A 23671-nucleotide genomic window follows, 5' to 3' on the forward strand; every position below is an offset into this window, starting at 1 on the left:
CGAACAGAAGAAAAATACAGAGGATGGGACTCCTGCAACAGAGCTAATGGCTATTGACATAGACAATATGTCAGAAAGGGAATTCAGGCTAATAATTATCCAGGTAATAGCTAGGTTGGAGAAAGCCATGAAGGACCAAATGGAATTGATTAGGGCAGAACTGAAAGCCACCAAGGATGATGTTCACAATGTTAGGGCAGAACTGAAAGCCACCAGGGATGATGTTCACAATGCTCTCAATGAGTTCCAATCTAATCTAAATTCTCTCAAAGCTAGGGTAGCTGAGATAGAAGATAAAATTAGTGATCTGAAGGACAACAGATAGAGAGAAAGGATCAGGAGGAAGCCTGGAACACACAGCTTAGAAGCCACGAAAACAGGGAAATAAATAATGCCATGAAACGTACCAGCATCAAAATTATTGGAATCCCTGAGGGGAGGAGAAAGAAAGAAGTCTAGAAGATAGAGTGGAACAAGTTGTCCATGAAAATTTACCCAATCTCGTGAAAGGAACCAGTGTTCATGTACTAGAGGCAGAACGGTCTCCACCCAAGAATATAGATTCCAAAAAAACATCCAGGCACCTGATAGTAAAATTGAGAAATAATAATTGTAGATACAATCTCTTGAAAGCCACTAGGACAAAGAGGCTCCTTACGTACAGAGGAAAGCCCATCAGAATAATGTCAGACCTGTCCACAAACACCTGGCAAGCCATAAAGGGCAAGATATATTCAGGGCACTAAATGAGAAGAACATGCAGCCAAGAGTACTTTATCCAGCAAGACTGACATTCAAAATGGATGGAGAGATAAAGAGTTTCCAAGACCAGCAAGGCTTAAAAGACTATGTGACCACCAAGCAGACACTGCACGAAATATTAAGAGGGGTTCTATAAAAGAGGAAAAATCCTAAGAATAGCATTGAACAGAAATATAGAGACAATCTGCAGAAAGAAAGACTTCAAAGGTAACACGATGTCAATAAAAACATCTATCAATAATCACTCTCAATGTGAATGGCCTAAATGCACCCATAAAACGACACAGGGTTGCAGACTGGATAAAACGACAGGACCCATCTATATGTTGTCTATAAGAGACCCATTTTGAACCTAAAGATACACCCAGACTGCAAGTGAAGGGATGGAGAAACATCTTTCATGCCAATGGGCCTCAAAAGAAGGCTGGGGTAGCGATTCTCATATCAGATAAATCAGATTTTAAACTAAAGATTGTAGTCAGAGATACAGAAGGACACTACATCATTCTTAAAGGGACTATCAACCAAGATAATATAACAATTGTAAATATTTATGCCCCCAATATGGGAGCAGCCAATTACATAAGAAAACTACTAATCAAGATAAAGAGTCATATTGATATGAATACATTAATAGTAGGAGATCTTAACATGCCTCTCGCAGAAATAGAGAGATCATGGAAGCAGAAAATCAATAAAGGAACAAGAGCATTGAATGACACATTGGACCAGATAAACCTCATAGATATATACAGAACATTCCACCCTAAAACAACAGAATACTCATTCTTCTCAAGTGCACATGGAACCTTCTCAAGGAGAGACCACATATTGGGTAACAAATCAGGACTCAACTGATACCGAAAGATAATAATAATAGAGATTATTCCCTGCATATTCTCAGATCACAATGCTTTGAAACTGGAGCTCAATCACAAGGAAAAGTCCTGAAGGAACTCAAACACCTGGAAGCTAAATACAACCTTGCTTAAGAATGCTTGGATCAGGGCGCCTGGGTGGCTCAGTGGGTTAAGCCGCTACCTTCGGCTCAGGTCATGATCTTGGGGTCCTGGGATCGAGTCCCGCATCAGGCTCTCTGCTCAGCGGGGAGCCTGCTTCCCTCTCTCTCTCTGCCTGCCTCTCTGTCTACTTGTGATCTCTCTCTGTCAAATAAATAAAATCTTAAAAAAAAAAAAAAAGAATGCTTGGATCAACCAGGAGATCAAAGAAAAACTTAAACAATTTATGGAAACCAATGAGAATGAAGACACTTTGGTCCAAAACCTATGGTATACAACAAAGGCGGCCATAAGGGGGAAATACATACCCATCCAAGCCTTCCCTCAAAAAAAAAAATTGAAAAATCCAGAACACACCAGCTTTCTGTACACCTTAAAGAACTGGAGAATCAACAACAAATCAAACCGACTCCACACATAAGAAGGGAAATAATCAAGATTAGAGCAGAGATCAATGAGGTAGAAACCAGAGAAACAGTAGAACATATCAATGGAACTAGAAGGTGGTTTTTTGAAAGAATCAATAGGCTCAATAAACCATTGGCCACACTAATCCAAAAGAAAAGAGAGAAAGCCCAAATTCATAAAATTATGAATGAAAAGTGAGAGATCACAACTAACACCAAAGAAGTAGAAACAATCATCAAAAGTTATTAATCTAAGCAACCTAGATGAAATGGATGCATTCCTGGAAAACTATAAACTCCCATAATTGAACCAGGAAGAAATGGACAACCTGAATAGACTGATATCTAGTAACAAGATTGAAGCAGTCATCAAAAACCTCCCAAAAAACAAGAGCCCAGGGCCTGACGGATTCCCTGGGGGAATTCTACCGAACTTTCAAAGAAGAAATAACACCTATTCTTCTGAAGCTGTTTCAAAAAATTGAAGCAGAAGGAATACTTCCAGACTCTTTCTATGAAGCCAGCATTACCCTGATCCCCAAACCAGGCAAAGACCCTACCAAAAAGGAGAATTTCAGACCAATATTACTGATGAATATGGATGCCAAGATTCAAAACAAGATCCTAGCAAACAGGATCCAACAGCACATTAAAAAGGTTATCCATCATGACCAAGTGGTATTCATCCCTGCGTTACAAGGATGGTTCAACATTCACAAATCAATCAATGTGATAGAACAAATCAATAAGAGAAGTGAGAAAAACCACATGGTCCTCTCAATTGATGCAGAAAAAGCATTTGACAAAATCCATCATCCGTTCCTGATTAAAACGCTTCAAAGTATAGGGATAGAGGGAACATTTCTGAACTTCAGCAAATCTATCTATGAAAGACCCACAGCAAATATCATCCTCAATGGAGAAAAGCTTGCAGCCTTCCTGTTGAGATCAGGAACATGACAAGGATGCCCACTCTCACCACTCTTGTTCAACATAGTATGAACTAGTGGATGATACCACAAGGCCACAGTAGTGCTCTTTGGTGAGTTTTCAGTCTTGCCCTAAGAGTAGGCAGGTTTGAGCCGTGGTTCTCAGAGTCAGGTCCCTGGAACATCAGTATAAGCTTCTCACCACCTCCTTAGAAATGCACATTCTTGAACCCACTCCAGACCTACTGAACCAGGAGGCTTTGGGGTAGAGCCCAGCAGTCTGTGTTTCAGAGGGCTTACTGGTGATTGTGATGCCAGTGGAAGGTTGGACCTTCAAAGTTAGAGAGTCCTTCTCAGAAGGGCCTGGAGTCAGGAGCACAGGCTGCTGAGGAGTCGCTTTTACACCATTTGTGTGTTTAAAAGTTGTAGGATAAAATTGTCCCATTAGTTGTTGACACACAGCTGAGTCCCTCAGTCAGGCCCTCCCTCCTGACAGTGTGTTTCCTTCCCTGTCCTGCATCTCTCTGGCTTTCTCACTCCTATGTCTGTGTCTACAGAGGAGTTTATGGTGATTGGCCCCTCCGAACCCATTGTGGCAGTATTAGGTGCGAACATCACACTGCCATGTCGTGTGCACCTGGCTATGTGGAGAATATGGAGCTGCAGTGGTTCCACTCCAAGTTCTCAGAAGCAGAGCTCATCTATCAAAACCAGCGGGAGCAGAGAGAAGAGCAGTTGGCTGAGTACAGAGGGCGAACCTCACTGGTGAAGGATTTCCTTACCCAGGGGGAGGCTGCTGTGCGCATCCACAATGTCCAGGCTTTCGACAATGGGCTGTATACCTGCTTCTTCTGAATGGGAATCTACTATGAAGAGGCCGGTTTGGAACTGAAGGTGGCAGGTGTGTTGCTGATGTATATTTAGATACCTGCAGTATTGGAATTTGGAGCCACCTCAGGGTCTAAGTTAATAGCCCTCAATTTATAAAGAGGTAAAATAGGTCTTTCACTCTTCATTTATTCAGTTTAAATATATAGAACTCCTGGTACATGATAGCTATTGTTCTCTACACCTGGATATCTCAGTATAACAAATAAAGGTCCCTGCCCTGTAGAGTTTATATTATACAGATAATAAATAGCAAATAGATAGGTCATAGACAATGTTATATGGTGGTGAGTAGAGATTTAGCCACATAAATATATTAGGTGTGAGAGTTCCAAGCAGCAGAACAACCCACGTGAGACACCTGAAGGAGGAGTATGGCTGGTGAGTCTGGGCAGAGAGAGAGGCCACATGCTTGGTGTGGACATGAATAGGATGGTGGTGAGCAGTGACTTTTCAGAATATAAAGGTATTCCTGGTCCAGTTGCACAGAGAAGGGATTTATCAGGAGAAGCCCATGAGTAACGCACACTTGAGCAGACATTTGAGTGAAGCAGACAGTGTTCTGAAATGGCCTTCTGGTTGATGGATCTGTGTGGGGCATACACAGCATGGTGAGTGTGGGTCTGAGTAGTCAACCCAATTGTCCTGGGAATGGAGTGTGTACTCCCTGAAGGGTGCAGATGGTGGGGTTGGGGAGGAAGTGTATAGGAGTTTTGTTTGCATGGTAGTGGGGGTGGTAATACCAGACCATCAAAGGCTTCATGTGCTCTTATGCCATTTAGATGCAGGGCTGAGGGAATTTTCAACAGAGCAGTGGAGTGAGGTGTGTGAGGGCAGGTTTGCTTTGACAGCTGCAATGGAAGATGTATGGTTGGTGAACAAGATTAGGTGTAGTTATGGGGTGGAGAGGATGGCCTCCTGCATTCATGTAGGGGCAGTGTGGTGGGAAGGGAGCATTCCAGCATCAGAGAGTTTTGGAAAGTAGACCCAGCTGAGTGAGGAGATTTGGGGAGAAGGACAGTTTGGAGGTGTGGAGAGAAGGGACTTCAGGTACTCAAAGGGTTTTTTTTTTTTTTAATTGTTTAGTGGTAGAAATATTGCCTTTATGTGGAAGCTGCAGATTGCTGCCATATGCTGTGTCACACAGACATAGAAATCTCAGTGGCCTATAACAACAAACATGTATTTAATCTGGCATTCAGGGAGTTCAGCTCATCTGGGCTGTGTTTGGCTAATCTTAACAGGTCTTACTCATAAATCTATGGTCTTGTATGGGAAATATATTAAAACTATAATCTTTCAGCTCAGAATCTTGTCCCTAAGATAGTAGGAAGAAAGGTCTTTTTTATTATTAAATTAGCATTAACTACAGTATGCTGTTCATCACAGAGTCTATCAAGAAATGCAAAGACAGAGTTAGGAGTCAAGATGGCAGAGAAGTAGCAGGCTGAGACTACCTCAGCTAGCCAGAGATCAGCTAGATAGCTTATCTAAATATTGCAAACTTCTGGAAATCCATCAGCAGATCGAAAAGAAGAAGAACAGCAATTATGGAAACAGAAAAACAACCACTTTCTGAAACGTAGGACCGGCGGAGAAGTGAATCCAAAGCCACGGGAAGATAGACCCCAGGGGGAGGGGCCGGCTTCCGGCAAGCGGCTGAGCAACAGAGCACAAAATCAGGACTTTTAAAATTCTGTTCCGCTGAGGGACATCGCTCCAGAGGCTAAACTGGAGCGAAGCCCACCCGGGGTCAGCGTGGCCTCAGGTCCCGCAGGGTCACAGAAGGATTGGGGGTGTCTGAGTGTTGCAGAGCTTGCGGGTATTGGAACGGGAAATCCGGCTACAGAGACAGAGCCGACAGTAAGCTCACAGCTCGGTGTTACCTTGGACCAGTTGCAGGCTCGGTGAGCTCGGAGTGCGGCTGGAGGCCAGGCAGACGGGAGTAACTGGGCGCTGTTCTGTGAGGGCGCACTGAGGAGTGGGGCCCTGGGCTCTCGGCTCCTCGGAGCCGGAAACCAGGAGGCCGCCATTTGTATTCCCGCCCTCGGGAACTCTACGGAAAGCACTCAGGGAACAAAAGCTCCTGAAAGCAAACCCTAGTGGATTACTTAGCCTTGCCCTTGGTAAGGGTGGTGCAATTCCGCCTGGGGCAAAGACACTTGAGAATCACTACAACAGGCCCCTCCCCCAGAAGATCAACAAGAAATCCAGCTTAGACCAAGTTCAACTACCAAGGAGTGCGGTTTCAATACCAAGGAGAGCAGCAGAATTCCAGAGGAGGAGAAAGCAAAGCACGGAACTCATGGTTTTTTCCCTGTGATTTTTTTTAGTCTTGCAGTTAATTTAATTTTCTGCTTTTTCATTTTTTGTTTTTTTTCTCGCCTTCTGGTTAAATTTTTTCTTATCTTTTACCTTTTTCTTTTTTTAACGTTTTTTAACTAGTTTATCTAATATATATATTTTTTCTTTTTTATATTTTTATTTGTTTTCTTTTTTTAAATTCTTTTGTATTCTTTTTTATTCTTTTTTTTTCTTTTTTATTTTCTTTCTTCCTTTTTGAACCTCTTTTTATCCCCTTTCTCCCCACTCACGATTTGGGATCTCTTCTAATTTGGTTAAAGCATATTTCCCTGGGGTTGTTGCCACCCTTTTAGTATTTTACTTGCTCCTTCATATACTCTTATCTGGACAAAATGACAAGACAGAAAAATTCAACACAAAAAAAAGAACAAGAGGCAGTGCCAAAGGCTAGGGACCTAATCAATACAGACATTGGTAATATGTCAGATCTAGAGTTCAGAAGGACAATTCTCAAGGTTCTAGCCGGGCTCGAAAAAGGCATGGAAGATATTAGAGAAACGCTCTCAAGAGATATAAAAGCCCTTTATGGAGAAATAAAAGAACTAAAATCTAACCAAGTTGAAATCAAAAAAGCTATTAATGAGGTGCAATAAAAAATGGAGGATCTCACTGCTAGGATAAATGAGGCAGAAGAAAGAATTAGTGATATAGTGAGCACAAGAGGGACAAACAGCTACTGGACCACGAGGGGAGAATTCGAGAGATAAGTGACACCATAAGACAAAACAACATTAGAATAATTGGGATTCCAGAAGAAGAAGAAAGAGAGGGGGGAGCAGAAGGTATACTGGAGAGAATTATTGGGGAGAATTTCCCCAATATGGCAAAGGGAACGAGCATCAAAATTCAGGAGGTTCAGAGAACGCCCCTCAAAATCAATAAGAATAGGCCCACACCCCGTCACCTAATAGTAAAATTTACAAGTATCAGTGACAAAGAGAAAATCCTGAAAGCAGCTCGGGAAAAGAAGTCTGTAACATACAATGGTAAAAATATTAGATTGGCAGCTGACTTATCCACAGAGACCTGGCAGGCCAGAAAGAGCTGGCATGATATTTTCAGAGCACTAAACGAGAAAAACATGCAGCCAAGAATACTATATCCAGCTAGGCTATCATTGAAAATAGAAGGAGAGATTAAAAGCTTCCAGGACAAACAAAAACTGAAAGAATTTGCAAACTCGGGCGCCTGGGTGGCTCAGTGGGTTAAGCTGCTGCCTTCGGCTCAGGTCATGATCTCAGGGTCCTGGGATCGAGTCCCACATCGGGCTCTCTGCTCAGCAGGGAGCCTGCTTCCCTCTCTCTTCTCTCTGCCTGCCTCTCCATCTACTTGTGATTTCTCTCTGTCAAATAAATGAATAAAATCTTTAAAAAAAAAAAAAAAGAATTTGCAAACTCATTTGCAAATTGAGTTCCAAACTCAATTTATGAGGCTCAATTGTTCCAAACTCATTTTATGAGGCCAGCATCACCTTGATCCCAAAACCAGACAAGGATCCCATCAAAAAAGAGAGCTATAGACCAATATCCTTGATGAATACAGATGCGAAAATACTCAGCGAAATACTAGCCAATAGGATTCAACAGTACATTAAAAAGATTATTCACCACGACCAAGTGGGATTTATTCCAGGGCTGCAAGGTTGGTTGAACATCCGCAAATCAGTCAATGTGATACAACACATCAATAAAAGAAAGAACAAGAACCATATGATACTCTCAATACATGCTTTTTCAGCCTTTGACAAAGTACAGCATCCGTTCCTGATCAGAACTCTCCAAAGTGTAGGGATAGAGGGCACATACCTCAATATCATCAAAGCCATCTATGAAAAACCCACTGCAAATATCATTCTCAATGGAGAAAAACTAAAAGCTTTTCCGCTAAGGTCTGGAACACAGCAGGGATGTCCATTATCACCACTGCTATTCAACATAGTACTAGAGGTCCTAGCCTCAGCAATCAGACAACAAAAGGAAATTAAAGGCATCCATATTGGCAAAGAAGAAGTCAAATTATCACTCTTCACAGATGATATGATACTATATGTGGAAAACCCAAAAGACTCCACTCCAAAACTGCTAGAACTTTTATAGGAATTCAGTAAAGTGTCAGGATATAAAATCAATGCACAGAAATCAGTTGCATTTCTCTACACCAACAGCAAGACAGAAGAAAGAGAAATTAAGGAGTCCATCCCATTTACAATTGCACCCAAAACCATAAGATACCTAGGAATAAACCTAACCAAAGTGGCACAGAATCTATACTCAGAAAACTATAAAGTACTCATGAAAGAAATTGAGGACGACACAGAGAAATGGAAAAATGTTCCATGCTCCTGGATTGGAAGAATAAATATTGTGAAACTGTCTATGCTACCTAAAGCAATCTACACATTTAATGCAATTCCTATCAAAGTACCATCCATCTTTTTCAAAGAAATGGAACAAATAATTCCAAAATTTATATGGAACCAGAAAAGACCTCGAATAGCCAAAGGAATATTGAAAAAGAAAGCCAACGTTGGTGGCATCACAATTCCGGACTTCAAGCTCTATTACAAAGCTGTCATCATCAAGACAGCATGGTACTGGCACAAAAACAGACACATAGATCAATGGAACAGAATAGAGAGCCCAGAAATAGACCCTCAACTCTATGGCCAGCTAATCTTCGACAAAGCAGGAAAGAATGTCCAATGGAAAAAAGACAGCCTCTTCAATAAATGGTGCTGGGAAAATTGGACAGCCACATGCAGAAAAATGAAATTGGACCATTTCCTTCACCGCACACAAAAATAGACTCAAAATGGATGAAGGACCTCAATGTGAGAAAGGAATCCATCAAAATCCTTGAAGAGAACACAGGCAGCAACCTCTTCGACCTCTGCCGCAGCAACATCTTCCTAGGAACAACGCCAAAGCCAAGGGAAGCAAGGGCAAAAATGAACTATTGAGATTTCATCAAGATCAAAAGCTTTTGCACAGCAAAGGAAACAGTTAACAAAATCAAAAGACAACTGACAGAATGGGAGAAGATATTTGCAAACGACATATCAGATAAAGGACTAGTGTCCAGAATCTATAAAGAACTTAGCAAACTCAACAGCCAAAGAACAAATAATCCAATCAAGAATTGGGCAGAGGACATGAACAGACATTTCTGCAAAGAAGACATCCAGACGGCCAACAGACACATGAAAAAGTGCTCCATATCACTCGGCATCAGGGAAATACAAATCAAAACCACAATGAGATATCACCTCACACCAGTCAGAATGGCTAAAATCAACAAGTCAGGAAATGACAGATGCTGGCGAGGATGCGGAGAAAGGGGAATCCTCCTACACTGTTGGTGGGAATGCAAGCTGGAGCAGCCACTCTGGAAAACAGCATGGAGGTTCCTCAAAATGTTGAAAATAGAACTGCCCTATGACCCAGCAATTGCACTATTGGGTATTTACCCTAAAGATACAAACGTAGTGATCCAAAGGGGCACGTGCACCCGAATGTTTATAGCAGCAATGTCCACAATAGCCAAACTATGGAAAGAACCTAGATGTCCATCAACAGATGAATGGATCAAGAAGATGTGGTATATATACACAATGGAATACTATGCAGCCATCAAAAGAAATGAAATCTTGCCATTTGCGACAACATGGATGGAACTAGAGCGTATCATGCTTAGCGAAATAAGTCAAGCAGAGAAAGACAACTATCATATGATCTCCCTGATATGAGGAAGTGGTGATGCAACATGGGGGCTTAAGTCGGTAGGAGAAGAATAAATGAAACAAGATGGGATTGGGAGGGAGACAAACCATAAGTGACTCTTAATCTCACAAAACAAACTGAGGGTTGCTGGGGAGAGGGGATTTGGGAGAAGGGGGTGGGATTATGGACATTGGGGAGGGTATGTGCCTTTGGTGAGTGCTGTAAAGTGTGTAAACCTGGTGATTTACAGACCTGTACCCCTGGGGACAAAAATATATGTTTATAAAAAATAAAAAATTAAAAAAAAATAAATGCAAAGACAGAAGAAGCCTCATCTCTTCCATATGCAGACAGAACTCATCCCATACTTGTTCTCAGGATACAGTTATGAGCTCTCAAGTAGGTGGACTTGCCAGCACCATTTGTCCTAGATGGGCATCTTATATTTGCTTGGAAATTGGGTGAGCATATAAGTTAGCTCATTGGCTTTATTCTGAGGAAAACCAAATTCTCCTACCTTAAATATAATAATTAAAAAATTCCTTTGTAATTAACATAGAGTGTTATATTCATTTCAGGTGTTCAATATAGTGATTCAACACTTTCATATATACTCAGTAGAAATTTCAGTAGAAACTCTGCAGGCCAGAATGGAGTGGTGTGTTATATTCAATGTGCTAAAAGGAAAAAAAAAATGTGTGGCCAAGAATTCAGCAAGGGTATCATTTGGAAGATAAGGAGAGTTGGAATTTCCCAGACAAATAAAAGTTACAGTAGTGTATTTTTTTTTTTTTTTTTTTTTACCAATTCTCCCATCATGATGACAGGTAGTGATTTTTACACGTGAATCGTGTTGCCCACAGAGTTTAGGCTCCTACCCTGGCAGAGAATGGGAAGAGAGGGCTGCTGTCTTCCTTGGTGTGAGCAGTTCAAAAAGAGGGCATCCAGGTCCTTGCAAAACACATTCTTGGATCACAGAGCTGGCAAAAGGCCTATTTTTTTTTAAGTACTTATATACATTTCAAAGAGGAGAGAAAACACCCAAAACACAAGTTTCCTCAAGAAGAGGAAGGGGGGGTGCCTGGGTGTCTCAGTGGTTTGGGCTGCTGCCTTCGGCTCAGGTCATGATCTCAGGGTCCTGGGTTCGAGCCCCGCATCGGGCTCTCTGTTCCGCAGGAAGCATGCTTCTCTCTCTCTTTCTCTCTCTCTCTCTGCCTGCCTCTCTGCCTAATTGTGATCTCTGTCTGTCACATAAATAAATAAAATCTTTAAAAAAAAAAAAGAAGAGGATGGGAAGGGGCTCTTTTACGCTATTTTCAACAGGGACAATAAGCTTCTTACTTTTAATGTATTGTATCCTGCCAGTGAACCTAGGCTGGGTTTGCTCAGCTGGTGTTGCCCAGGTGGCTATTGATTGATCTGGGACAGCTTCAGCTGGAAAGCCTGCAATATCCTAAAGATGTCTGTCCTGTGGCAGAGGACAAGGCAATGGCGGAAGCAATTTCCAACCTCTGCTAGAGTCACATTCCCTGAACTCTCAGGGGCTGAATCAAGTTACAGGATGGAGCCCAGAAGCAGAGTGTGAAGGCATTAACAGTAGGTGGCAGAGGGCTGGCTGGAATGAAAAGAAGAATGAAAGATTGGGTGTATTTTCAACATTATCCTATCACAGATGGGGCCAAAATGAATTAGTTCAGGATTTGAGTCTGAAGCATCTGTGAGGAATTCTGGCACACCTAATCAGAGATGTGGATATTAGGGAGGAAGCTCAGGAGGTTTGTAGGTTGGTGAAAGTGATGACCGAGTGGCAGTGGGTGTGCCCGCAGATGCCCTGGGGAGTGTGTGAGTTGAGAAGAGCAGAGAAGGTTAGATCCTGGAACCAGATTCCTCCTTTTGTCCCTCTGGGTGATGAAATTCCCACCCTCATTGTTGGGGAGAAGAGCCTGCTCTCTGGGCCTGCCACAGGACCCCATGTTCCTTCCTTCTGTTCATGGCAGGACCCCTTACATTAATCCTTGTAGGACCACTCCCCCCCAAAGATACCCCAAAGTGCAATGCTGTGCATGAGTTGTGTACAGGAAGTTTCTGCTGGAATCCCTAGGCTTTGGGTGGCCTCCTTGTGCTCTCTAGCTTCTCTCTTCAGGTGTGGGCTCTGCCCCTCAAGTGCACATCACAGGGCCAGAGGAGGATGGGGTCTGAGTTGTGTGCATGGCCTTGGGGTGGTTCCCAAAGCCCCAAGTACAGTGGAGAGCTCTAAGTGGAGAGAAGTTCCTGATGTTCTCTGAGATCCAAGCCCAAGATGCTGAAGGGCTGTTCACCATAGAGGCCACTCTTGTGGTGAGGGACAGTTCTTCATGGAATGTGACCTGCTCAGTCCTCAACCTCATCCTGGGCCAGGAGAAGGCAATGGCCTTTTTCATCCCAGGTCAGTATTACTTCCCACTCCTAGAAGGGTGGGATGGTCTGGTTGGGGGTTCCTATGTGTGCTGGCCTGGGCCATCCTGAGCAGTGCCCTGATGGGGTGTCTGGCTGGGCACAGAACCCTTCTTCCCTCGGAGTTCTCCCTGGAGGCTGGGTTTCATGGTGATCCTGACTGTGCTGATGCTCCTACTCTTTGGGGTTGTCTTCTACATCATGAGAGAACATACTACAAAGCTCTAGGAGATTCAGGAATGGGGGAAACTGCACAGAGACAAGGAGGAGGACCAGCAGATAAAGGAAGAGGCACTGAAGGCCAGAGGTAAGTCAGGGCAGGGTCAAGGCAGACAAGTGTGGAAGCTGGTGCAGAGGAGAAGCAGACAGTAGGCCCTTTGCCAGGAGCAGGGGGCTGAGGAGGACCAGAGAGGACAGGTGCGGCTGTGGAGGCTCGAGGGGTCTGGAGTTAGATCTTCATGGAGACATATAGATGCTCTTGTGGGTTTTCCAGGTGCAGTCTTTGCTGCTCTTAGTGATGGGAATTTATGTGTATTTTTCACTTTTTTTTTTTTTTTTCAGATGAACTCCAGGCAGATCTTGGTACATCGTGTATTTTTCCCAGAAGTTTCTGTGTCACATTGTAGGACACATTCTGGTTCTCAGTTCACCTGTTTTCCTGTGTTGCCTTTCAGACAGGAGGAAATCTATTTACCTGGCCGGTAAGTGACTGTCCGTATATCCTTGGGTCTCTTGTCCCCTAAGCCATAGTGTCCCCTCTCTGTTTCATGCAGAGACATGAGGACCCATCCCTGGTGTATAAGTGGAAACTGGCGGGAGGCAGAACTTGCTCCATGGGCTTTTCCCATCTGGGCTATTGTTTCACACATGGTGTTTTGAAACCTGGAATGATGGTGGTCACTGGAGTCTGTCATGCATCTTGGGTTATCTACCTATCTCCTTTGTAGCTTTTCAGGCTTCAATGCAACTAGTTCTCAGTTATCCTGAATACTCTGGAATATTTTAGAGAAACTATATAAAGAAATGGGTCATTAAATTTAGGAGTGTGATCTCTCCACATAATACCATCGTGGGAGAGTCTTTTCTCCACAGTTCCTGGAGGTACTGATCACAAAGTGTTGGGTAGAGGACTGGGCAGAGCTTTGGTAGGAATGTCGTGGGATAAGTTGTCAGTGGTCCAGTGATGAGTTTTCTGAGAATGTTTGGCCACTTTTACACTAGAGCTTACCTAACAACCCGGTCTGTATTTCATCTCTCCTTTTGTGTTATTTCCCATATCTCTCTTTTCTGGAAATCATTGGATGTAATAATAACTTCTTACATTCATGGAATAATGTATACTTTATTCCATAAAACATTTTCATACATTGTATGGTTTTTGACCTTTAAAGCAAATTGAAAGCAGATGGAATAAAAATTTTGTGTTTTTTTTTTTTTTTTCAAGTGAAAATTTCTTTATTTGCTCCATGGACTTTCAATTTTCATGTGAAAATTTCTTTATGCAGTTGATATTGGGATTCATTTTAGAAAAATTGTGTGGATTAAATTTGTTAGTATTATTCACTTTCTTTTGGTAATCAAGAATGCTTGGACATAGTGTACTGTTCTTTGAAGGAATACTATTTTTAACTTTTTATTTATTATATAGATGGATGGTCCCATGTTAGGGGCATAGATACTTAAAACTGTTAGATCTTCTTCTTCTTTTTTTTTTTTTTAAGATTTTATGCATTTATTTGACAGAGAGAAATCACAAGTAGACGGAGAGGCAGGCAGAGAGAGAGAGAGAGAGGGAAGCAGGCTCCCCGCTGAGCAGAGAGCCCGATGCGGGACTCGATCCCAGGACCCTGAGATCATGACCTGAGCCAAAGGCAGCGGCTTAACCCACTGAGCCACCCAGGCGCCCCAAAACTGTTAGATCTTCTTGTTGGACAGATTCTTTGCGTATGATATAGTCTCCTTCCTCATCTCTTTTTATAGTCTTTGGCTTAAAATCTAATTGATCTGATGTAAGGATTGCCATGCCAGCTTTCTTCTGATGTCCATTAGCATGGTAAATTGTTTTCCACCCCCTTACTTTAAATCTGGAGCTGTCTTTGGGTCTAAAATGAGTTTCTTGTAGGCAACATATAGATGGGTTTTGTTTTTTTATCCATTCTGATACCCTGTGTCTTTTGATTGGGGCATTTAGCCCATTAACATTCAGGGTAACTATTGAGAGATATGAATTTAGTGCCATTGTATTGCCTGTAAAGTGACTGTTACTGTATATTGTCTCTGCTCCTTTCTGATCTACTACTTTTAGGCTCTCTCTTTGCTTAGAGGACCCCTTTCAATATTTTCTGTAGAGCTGGTTTGGTGTTTGCAAATTCTTTCAGTTTTTGTTTGTCTTGGAAGATTTTTATCTTTCCTTCTATTTTCAATGATAGCCTAGCTGGATATAGTATTCTTGGCTGCATGTTTTTCTTGTTTAGTGCTCTGAATATATCATGCCAGTTCTGTCTGGCCTGCAAGGCCTCTGTGGATAAGTCTGCTGGCAATCTAATATTTTAATCATTGTATGTTACAGACTTCTTTTCCTGGGCTGCTTTCAGGATTTTCTCTTTGTCGCTAAGACTTGTTAATTTTACTATTAGATGACGGGGTGTGGACCTATTCTTGTTGATTTTGAGGGGGGTTCTCTGCACCTCCTGGATTTGATGCTTGTTCCCTTTGTCATATTAGGGAAATTCTCTCCAATAATTCTCTTCAATATCTTCTAATCCCCTCTCTCTTCTTCTTCTGGAATCCCAATTATTTTAATGTTGTTTCATCTTATGGTGTCATTTATCTCTCGAATTCTCCCCTTGCAGTCCAGTAGCTGTTTGTCTCTCTTTTGCTCAGCTTCTTTATTCTCTGTCATTTGGTCTTCTATATTACTAATTCTTTCTTCTGCCTCATTTATCCTAGCAGTAAGTGCCTCCATTTTTTACTTTATTTCTTGTATTTTTTTTTAGTTTATTTATTTTCAGCATAACAGTATTCATTGTTTTTGCACCACACCCAGTGCTCCATGCAATCTGTGCCCTCTCTAATACCCACCACCTGGTTCCCCCAACCTCCTACCCCCTGCCCCTTCAAAACCCTCATATTGTTTTACAGAGTCCATAGTCTCTCATGATTCACCTCCCCTTCCAATTTCCTTCAGCTCTCTTCTCTTCTGCATCTCCCCATGGCCTCCATGTTATTTGTTATGCTCCACAAATAAGTGAAACCATATGATAATTGACTCTTTCTTCTTGACTTATTTCACTCAGCATAATCTCTTCCAGTCCCGTCCATGTTGCTACAAAAGTTGTGTATTCATCCTTTCTGATAGCAGCATAATACTCCATAGTGTGTATGGACCACATCTTTCTTATCCATTCATCCCTTGAAGGGCATCTTGGTCTTTCCACAGTTTGGTGACCGTGGCCATTGCTGCTATAAACACTGGGGTACAGATAGCCCTTCTTTTCATTCCATCTGTATCTTTGCGGTAAATACCCAGTATTGCAATGGCAGGGTCATAGGGAAGTTCTATTTTTAATTTCTTGAGGAATCCCCACACTGTTCTCCAAAGTGGCTGCACCAACTTGCATTCCCACCAATGGTGTAAGAGGGTTCCCCTTTTTCCACATCCCCTCCAACACATTTTGTGTCCTGTCTTGCTAATTTTGGCCATTCTAACTGGTGTAAGGTGCTATCTCAATATGGTTTTAATTTGAATCTCCCTAATGGCTAGTGATGATGAACATGAGCGGGACCAATTCAAGAGCCCCCATTTTTGACTGCAACTTATTAATAGCTTTTTTGATTTCAATTTGGTTAGATTTAGTTCTTTTATTTCTCCGGATAGGTATTTTATATCTCCAGAGAGGGTTTCTCTATTATCTTCCATGCCTTTTTTGAGCCCAGCTAGAACCTTGAGAATCGTCATTCTGAACTCTAGATCTGACGTATTACTAATGTCTGTACTGATTAGTCCCTAGCCTTTGGTACTGTCTCCTGTTTTTTTTTTTTTTTTTTTTTTTTTTTTTTTGTGGTATTTCCACCTTGTCATTTTTTCCAGATAAGAGTATATGAAGGAGCAAATAAAATACTAGAAGTCTGGCAAAGACCCAAGGAAAATGCACTTTAAGCAAATCAGAAGAGACTCTAAATCATGGGTGGGGGAGTGGGAGAAAGGGGATAAAAAGAAGTTCAGAAAAAAAAAATTGAAAAAAAGAAAACAAATAAAGAAAAAATACAAAAAAGAAAAAAAGATATATATATTAGACTGGGGACTAGAACAGGGTCACCCACTTAATTTTGGGAGTATTTTGGTCTCTTAGAAGAAACTACCTCCCAAAATTTTAAAGAATGAAAAACGTATATAAGGGTAAACATAGTGAAGGGATGGAATATGCCTATAAAGATGAAAAATAATTTTTTTTAAAATTTCTAAAAAAGGAGTTGATAAAGCAAGTTGTTTTGGGAGAATAAAGAAAAAGAAAGTGGAGAGAATTTGCTCAGGCTGGGGACTAGAACAAGCCCAGAGCTAGATTTAGGGTATATTTTGATCTACTAGAAGAAGTTGTACCACAAATTTCTTAGAAGAAAAAACCCTAGGTGTATACAAAAAATAAAGTTAAATACAATGAAGAATAAAATATGAGTATAATAATGAATGTTCAAAAAATATTATTTTCATTATTTTTTATGAAAGGTATTGTTAAGATAAACTATTTAAAAAACATTAAAAAAGAAAAGGGTAAAAGTTAAAAAAAAATAGTAGAAAAAAAAAATTAACTGCAAGCCTAAAGAATCATGGGTAGAAAGCCGTGAGTTCCGTGCTTTGCTTTCTCTTCCTCTGGAATTCTGTTGTTCTCCTTGGTAAGTGAACTTTGTCTTGGCTGGATTTCTTGTTTATATTCTGGGTGAGGGGCCTGTTGTAGTGATTCTCAAGTGTCTTTGCCCCAGGCAGAATTGCACCGCCCTTACCAAGGGCCAGGCTAAGTAAACCACTAGGGTTTGCTTTCAGGAGCTTTTGTTCCCTGAGCACTTTCTGTAGAGTTCTGGAGGACGGGAATCAAAATGGCGGCCTTGCAGTCTCTGGCCAGAGGAACCGAGGGCCCCACTCCTCAGTGTGCCCTCAGAGAAAAGCCCTCAATCACTCCCGTCTCCCTGGCCTCTGGCTGCACTCCGAGCTCACCCAGCCTGCGACTGGTTCAAGGTAACCCCGACCTGAGAGCTCACTCCTCAGCTCTGTCTCTGTAGCAGTCTTCCCTGCTCTAATACCTGCGAGCTCTGTGACACTCAGACACTCCTGATCCTTCTGTGACCTTGTGGGACCTGGGGCCACGCTGACCCCACAAGGGCTTCACCCCAGTTTAGCCTCTGGAGTGATGTCCTCTGTGGAGCAGACTTTTTAAAGTCCTAATTTAGTGCTCTGTTGTTCCACCCCTTGCTGGGAGCCGGCCCCTCCCACTGTGGTCTATCTTCCCATAGCTTTGGATTCACTTCTCCGCCTGTCCTACCTTTCAGACAGTGGTCAATTTTCTGATTCTAGAATTGCTGTTCTTCTTCTCTTCAATCTCCCATTGGATTTGTAGGTGTTCAGAATGGTTTGATAAGCTATCTAGCTGATCTCCAGCTACCTGATATAGTCTCAGCCTGCTATTTCTCTGCCATCTTGACTCCTCTCAACAGTTCTTTTGATTTTTAATTTAACTGTCATTTTAATGGTTTTGCTATTCAACTACATTTTCTTTTCTTTTTTTTTTTTTTAATTTCTTTCCAGTGTTCCAACATTCATTGTTTATGCACCACACCCAGTTCCATGCAATATGTGCCCTCCATAATACCCACCACAGGCTCACCCAACCTCCCACCCTCTCTCCTCCAAAACCCTCAGTTTGTTTCTCAGTGTTTTTATTTTTAATGTTGTGGTTTTTAAGACTCAGGACAATAACTTGGCAAAGGTCATACAGCAGCAACAGGCAGGCATGGAACTCAGCCTGCAATCTGGCTCTCTGACCTGCGGTCCAGGGAATTTCCCAAAACATCCTATTGTTTGCCTGTGTCAGGAGGGTATCTCCTCTCTAGCCTCTTTCCTTACTCTGTTGGTAGTGTCACCTGTAGCATAGAAAGGAGGCAAGTGCCAGTAGATCAATACTATGCAGACTTGTTCTGGCTCATGTCTCAGCAGCGTGTCTTCCCTTTCAGCCCTGAAGGTGGCAAAACTGTATGCAGGTAAGTGACTCAGTTTCCTGTGGGTTTACCTCCCCAGCCTCCACTATGCCACCTTCTCTGTCATTGGACTGCACACCAGGATGGGGTTTAGGTCCCTGATCTTCTTGTTATGTTAGTAGTGTCGTTCTAATTTTGTTCTGGAGTGTCTGTCCTATTGGAGGTAACAGCTTTACTATGCTGACTTTTTAGGGTCTTATGACAGATATACATTTGCTGTGATTAGTTAGCTTCCTTTCTTCTTCCCAAAGGGAAGTATGAAGGTTGGAGGAGTTTATACTTTGCATCACTGAGAGACAGGGTCCCTGTATTCTTCTCTTGCTCATTTCAGGACCTCACTTTATAGAGGGTAGCTTGATATGGTCCTTAGGCTAATTGGGTTTGAGGTTCCATCTAGGTTTTTGGAGAAATTGTTATTCCACTGCTGCCCCATTCGCATCTCCAGTTCCTTAATCTTACTCACATCTGTAAAGTCTCTCTGCCAAAACATATTCACATTTTCTGGGGCATAGGACACGGCCATACTTGGGGGCTGATCATGTGTGGTGTATCCTTGCTTTTGATCTCTCTAGGTGATTATAAAGAGAAGAGGATGACTAGACCCAATGTTTTTGGGTTTCCCCTTACACACAGGGATGTTTTTCCTTGCAATACTCCATGATAAAGGGAAGCAAATTCATTACTTTCTTGCTTTGAACTTCTCTCTCCCCTTCCTTGAATCTTCTCCATTATCTCTTGATGGGGCAAGATTTCTCTGGTGCCATGTCCTGAGCTCTCCTCACCCATAGCTGAGAGTCATTCTCCCAGTGCAGCTCCACCAAGTTGTATTGCTCTACCATGATTTTGAATCAGTTTGCAAGTTCAGTTCTGCCAGTTCGTTATAAGTAAATGGAGGCCTCAGAAATTTTGATCTCCTCAGTTCTTTCTCAAGAAAACTTAGTTTTCAGGATGGATGTGTGGCTAGGGATTGAGAAAGAATATTTTGATAATGAAGTCTGTGCAAAAAGTCTACTTTTTAGGACAGCATCCAGTCTCTCAATGGTGTTAAGCTTTATGGCTTGGGATTCATAGGAATACTGTAGCATGATGGCTGTGGGTGTATGAGAGAGAGTGTGTTAGCAGGTTTGTGTGTGAGAGAGAGAGAGAGAGAGAGAGAGAGAGAGAGAGACTGTGAGTGAAAAATAAATTCATCATGTGAATGCTTCCAAAACATTTTTTCCTATAACTCTTGGTTCAGTGTATTTCAGAGATAGGTACCAACACTGGTATGTACAGTCTCCTCAAGTCTCTGATTTGTTGTTCACATTTGTGCAATGTGGTTTTCTTGTAGATTGGCAGAAGGAGAAGTTCCAGGCCTGTGAGTTATTTCTGTTCTTTGGGTGCTCCTACTGCTATCCTATGGCTGCTGGCATCTCCTTCAGCTTGCTGTGGTGATACAGATGCTGGCATCATCAATGGTGGTGGGGTGGGATGGGGCATTGAAAGTCATGTAGCTGGGATTACTGGGTGTGACTGATATTGGATATAAGTGGGTATTCATTAGTGTTGGAGTCCAGTCTGGCACTCAAGTACCCTGTGACATGTCTACCACCCAGATCAGTCTCATGCTTATGTCTTCTGATTGGAGGGCTGTGTTCTTGAGTCAGAAGCCTCTCTTCTCAGGAGCTTTGGTCCTCCCTGCATGCAGCTGGGTGTCTGGGGGTGGGGTGGTCGTTGTGTGCCTTGTTATGTGGTAGGGTAAGTCTTTGAATGATTGGCAACTGTCTCTGCAGTGTCAGTCTGGATCCAGAGTCTGCCCATGAATGTCTTGCTGTCTCTGATGACAAGACTAGTGTGACCTTCAAGGACTCATCCAAGGAGACAGCAAATGGAAATGGAGTCTATAGCATCTTGGGTCATGAAGGCATCATATCAGGGTGCTCCTACTGGGAGTTGGAGATCAGGAATGCAGAAAGAAGTGAGTGGGCCCTGGGGGTCTGTAGGAGAGATGTGGAAAGGAAAGGCTGGCACCAGGAAGGGCCAGAAAAGGAGTTCTGGGTTGTGGGGATGTATGAAAAACATTCTGTTCCCTCCCTGCTAATGGAGAACACATTGTGCCAATTCCCCAGAGGGTAGGGGATTTCCTGGACCTGAAGGAAGGGGATGTCTCATTCTACAACATGACTGATGGTTCCCACATTTTCTCCTTCTCTCTTGCTTCCCCCTCTGGGACTCTTTTTTCATACTTCAGATTGAGGTCAGGAGAGGTGTCCCTGACCATCTGCTCTGGGGTGGGTGGGCCTGTGCAGACCCCTGTACCCATTAACAACCCTCCTTGTTCTTCAGAGGAGCCTGGGAGCCTCCCAGGGCAGGGGTTCAGTTCAGTCTGTGGTGTTGATGGTGATTTCCCAGGGGCTGAATCTCCATTACTCCCCTGTGGTCCTGAAGCTATGTCCCCATAATGCTCCAACACTGTCCCAGATTCCTCATGGTGGCTCCTCCTGGAGCTGCAGATTCCCAGGGGTACTAGCCTCTGAAGTTAGTCCTGAATGATTGGGTGTCTTGACCTTCTTTTCTGCGTATAGACTGCTGGGGTGAGGTTATGAGAATAGTTGGTTTATGCCTTAGGCTCAGGTAGTAGAAGATAAATGTTGACTTTTTCAGCTGTAATGGGGTTGGCTGAATTTTGCTATTGGAAGTCATGTTTCTTTTGATCATGAACATTATTTCATGGAGTCTTTGTATTGTTTTGATATGAAATGAGATGAGATATGAATTATTCTGAAGAATTAAATGGTGTTTATTTTATATAGTTTGAGTTGTGCAGATGAAACCAGAGGCTACAGGTAGGTTACCTGCTCTATTTAGGAAATGTGCACTCTGACTAAAAGACATTGTCCATCTGAACATTTCTGAAGAAATGTATGGCTAATGGACTTAAAGAAGAGTGGAGTGTAATATTCTATTATATGTGCTTCCTATTCTGGAATGGATGAGACATACTTATCTTAACGAACCTTAGTAAATATTTGTTTTTTTCTGAAATACTAGTGCTGTATTAATTCAGGGAATGGAAAATGAGAGTTTGTTTTTCCTTGTGAGTCAACAGCAGTTGGAAAGAACAGAACTGCTACCAGAATAAAGAGGTAAATGAAGATGAATGTTTTCAGACCCTGGGTGAATTGCAGAAAGCTTTGTCCATGAGCACAGTTCCAGGATCTATGTAGGGCTTCTCAGTACTTCTAGTCCAACTGAAAAGGTGGATGGAACCCACAGGAAACAGAAGGAAACCAGACTGTTGAGGACTCAGACCTTAATGAGTAAAGGTTTGTTGGCTCCTGAAGTAGAGAACACTGACCTGTTGTGGTTCTGGGAGAGATGAGGAAGACACAAAATTGGAAGTAGAAGAAGGCGGTCACAGATCTCAGTTCCTGTCTGTGACCAAAAACAGGAAAAGGATGGCGTCCCTTTGGATATTTTTCTATCTTGGCATGTAGATGTGTCCTTTGTATTAATTATCTATTTTCCTTCTCCCTTCTTACCAGTGTGATTTTAAGCAAGTTGTCCCTGGTAATATTTCAAATATAATGTCTGGGTAACAGAGGAGTCAAATGAGTGTGGCTGGACTTAAGGAATCAATATAACTGATACAATGCCTGAGACTGCCTGTTTGTTTCATTTTGGGGAAAGACTGAGAACTTTTTCACTTTTAAGTGTAGCCCTGTAAATGGGTAAATGTGGCATTGTTGTGTTGTTATATGGAAGTTCCAATGTGAGTAAATGGTGTATGTGGAAGCTGAGGAACTAATAGTGTGAAATCTGCCCCTTATTAATTGTCTTTTGATTCAGATCTACCATGTATGTGCCCTACTTGTTGATATTGGAGGTAATAAACGTTTCATTTTTGCCATGTGGCACATTTGGCACCGCCTTTGTCAGTTAGTGCACTGTTTGGGTTTGGCCAGCAAACTCTGAGATGGTGAACGAAAACATTACTCTAGACCTCTTCATAGGAGAAAGGAGTGGCCTGGGGATCAGACACTTTAGTGGCAAAAGACCTCGAGCCAAGCTTTATCTCCAGTTTCATTGGGGGTCATATCAATACACCAAGCACAAGCACAAAGCAAGGAGGAAAGTATAGTCTTAATGGTCAGGACAATAATATATGGGGCAGTGTGTGAGAAGGGCAAGGAGGCTAGGAGTTCATGAAGTACATGAGCACCACATGTGCCTGTTTCGTCTTGAAATTTATACATATACTCCCTAGATGAGAACCTTGAGCTGCACTAAGAATGTGGCTGCTTTCAGCTGAGAAATTTCAATGGAGGCATAATGTTCTCCTTTGTTTTTCAATTAGTCTTAACCAGGGAGGTGTATACAAGTCAGATTTTGTCTATGTAGACACTGAATTCCTACAGGGCACCAGAGGGAACACAGCAAGACGTAGCAGGAGTAAAACCTTTTTTTTTTTTTCTTTAAAGATTTTATTTATGTATTTGTCAGAGAGAGATTGAGTGAGCACAAGCAGGGAGAGTGGCAGGCAGAGAGAAGCGGACTCCCTGCTGAGCAGAGAACTCATTGCAGGACTCCATCCCAGGACTCTGGGATCATGACCTGAGCTGAAGAAAGACATTTAACTGAGTGAGCCACCAATGTGTTCCACTTTTGGTGTTGTTTACCCCTTAATGTTACGATGCTACTGACAATGACCTGGAGAAGACTTAGCTTCCCTTGCCTTTGGGTGAATGAATATAGCATTGTAGCAGGTTGTGTTCTAGAGAATCTTGCCAGTTCTCTAGTGAGAGTTTTCCTGCCCAACAGGCTTCATCTGCAGCTTATTGGTGAATTTCTTTCCCTGGACAAGGTGGGACAGCCTTGTCCAATAAACAGGGACAAGGACCCTTGGACAAGGCTGTCCCACC

General features: G+C 42.4%; 1 protein-coding gene across 3 annotated transcripts; it reads left to right on the forward strand.

Annotated features, from left to right (window-relative positions):
* The first annotated feature begins 17571 nt into the window (after nt 1–17571).
* LOC101688782 (butyrophilin subfamily 3 member A1-like) lies at nt 17572–22692 on the forward strand. Of its 3 annotated transcripts, XR_001177704.2 has the most exons (4): nt 17731–17754; nt 18747–18773; nt 20101–20127; nt 20543–22692. XR_001177704.2 is itself a non-coding variant. In XM_013050888.2 (3 exons), exons 1-3 carry the CDS (start codon nt 17616–17618, stop codon nt 20202–20204), a joined length of 270 nt encoding a protein of 89 aa, XP_012906342.2. In that variant the 5' UTR covers nt 17572–17615; the 3' UTR covers nt 20205–22692. The 3 variants fall into 3 exon arrangements, 2 of the variants coding, with proteins under 2 accessions (XP_012906342.2, XP_012906340.2); XM_013050888.2 differs by having other exon boundaries at nt 17572–17754; nt 20101–22692; XM_013050886.2 differs by lacking the exon at nt 17731–17754 and having other exon boundaries at nt 18404–18773.
* The last annotated feature ends 979 nt before the right edge of the window (nt 22693–23671 follow it).

This window comes from Mustela putorius, unplaced genomic scaffold (assembly GCF_011764305.1).
Source record: "Mustela putorius furo isolate JIRA1106 unplaced genomic scaffold, ASM1176430v1.1 tig00003929_pilon_pilon_pilon, whole genome shotgun sequence".
NCBI lineage: Eukaryota > Metazoa > Chordata > Mammalia > Carnivora > Mustelidae > Mustela > Mustela putorius.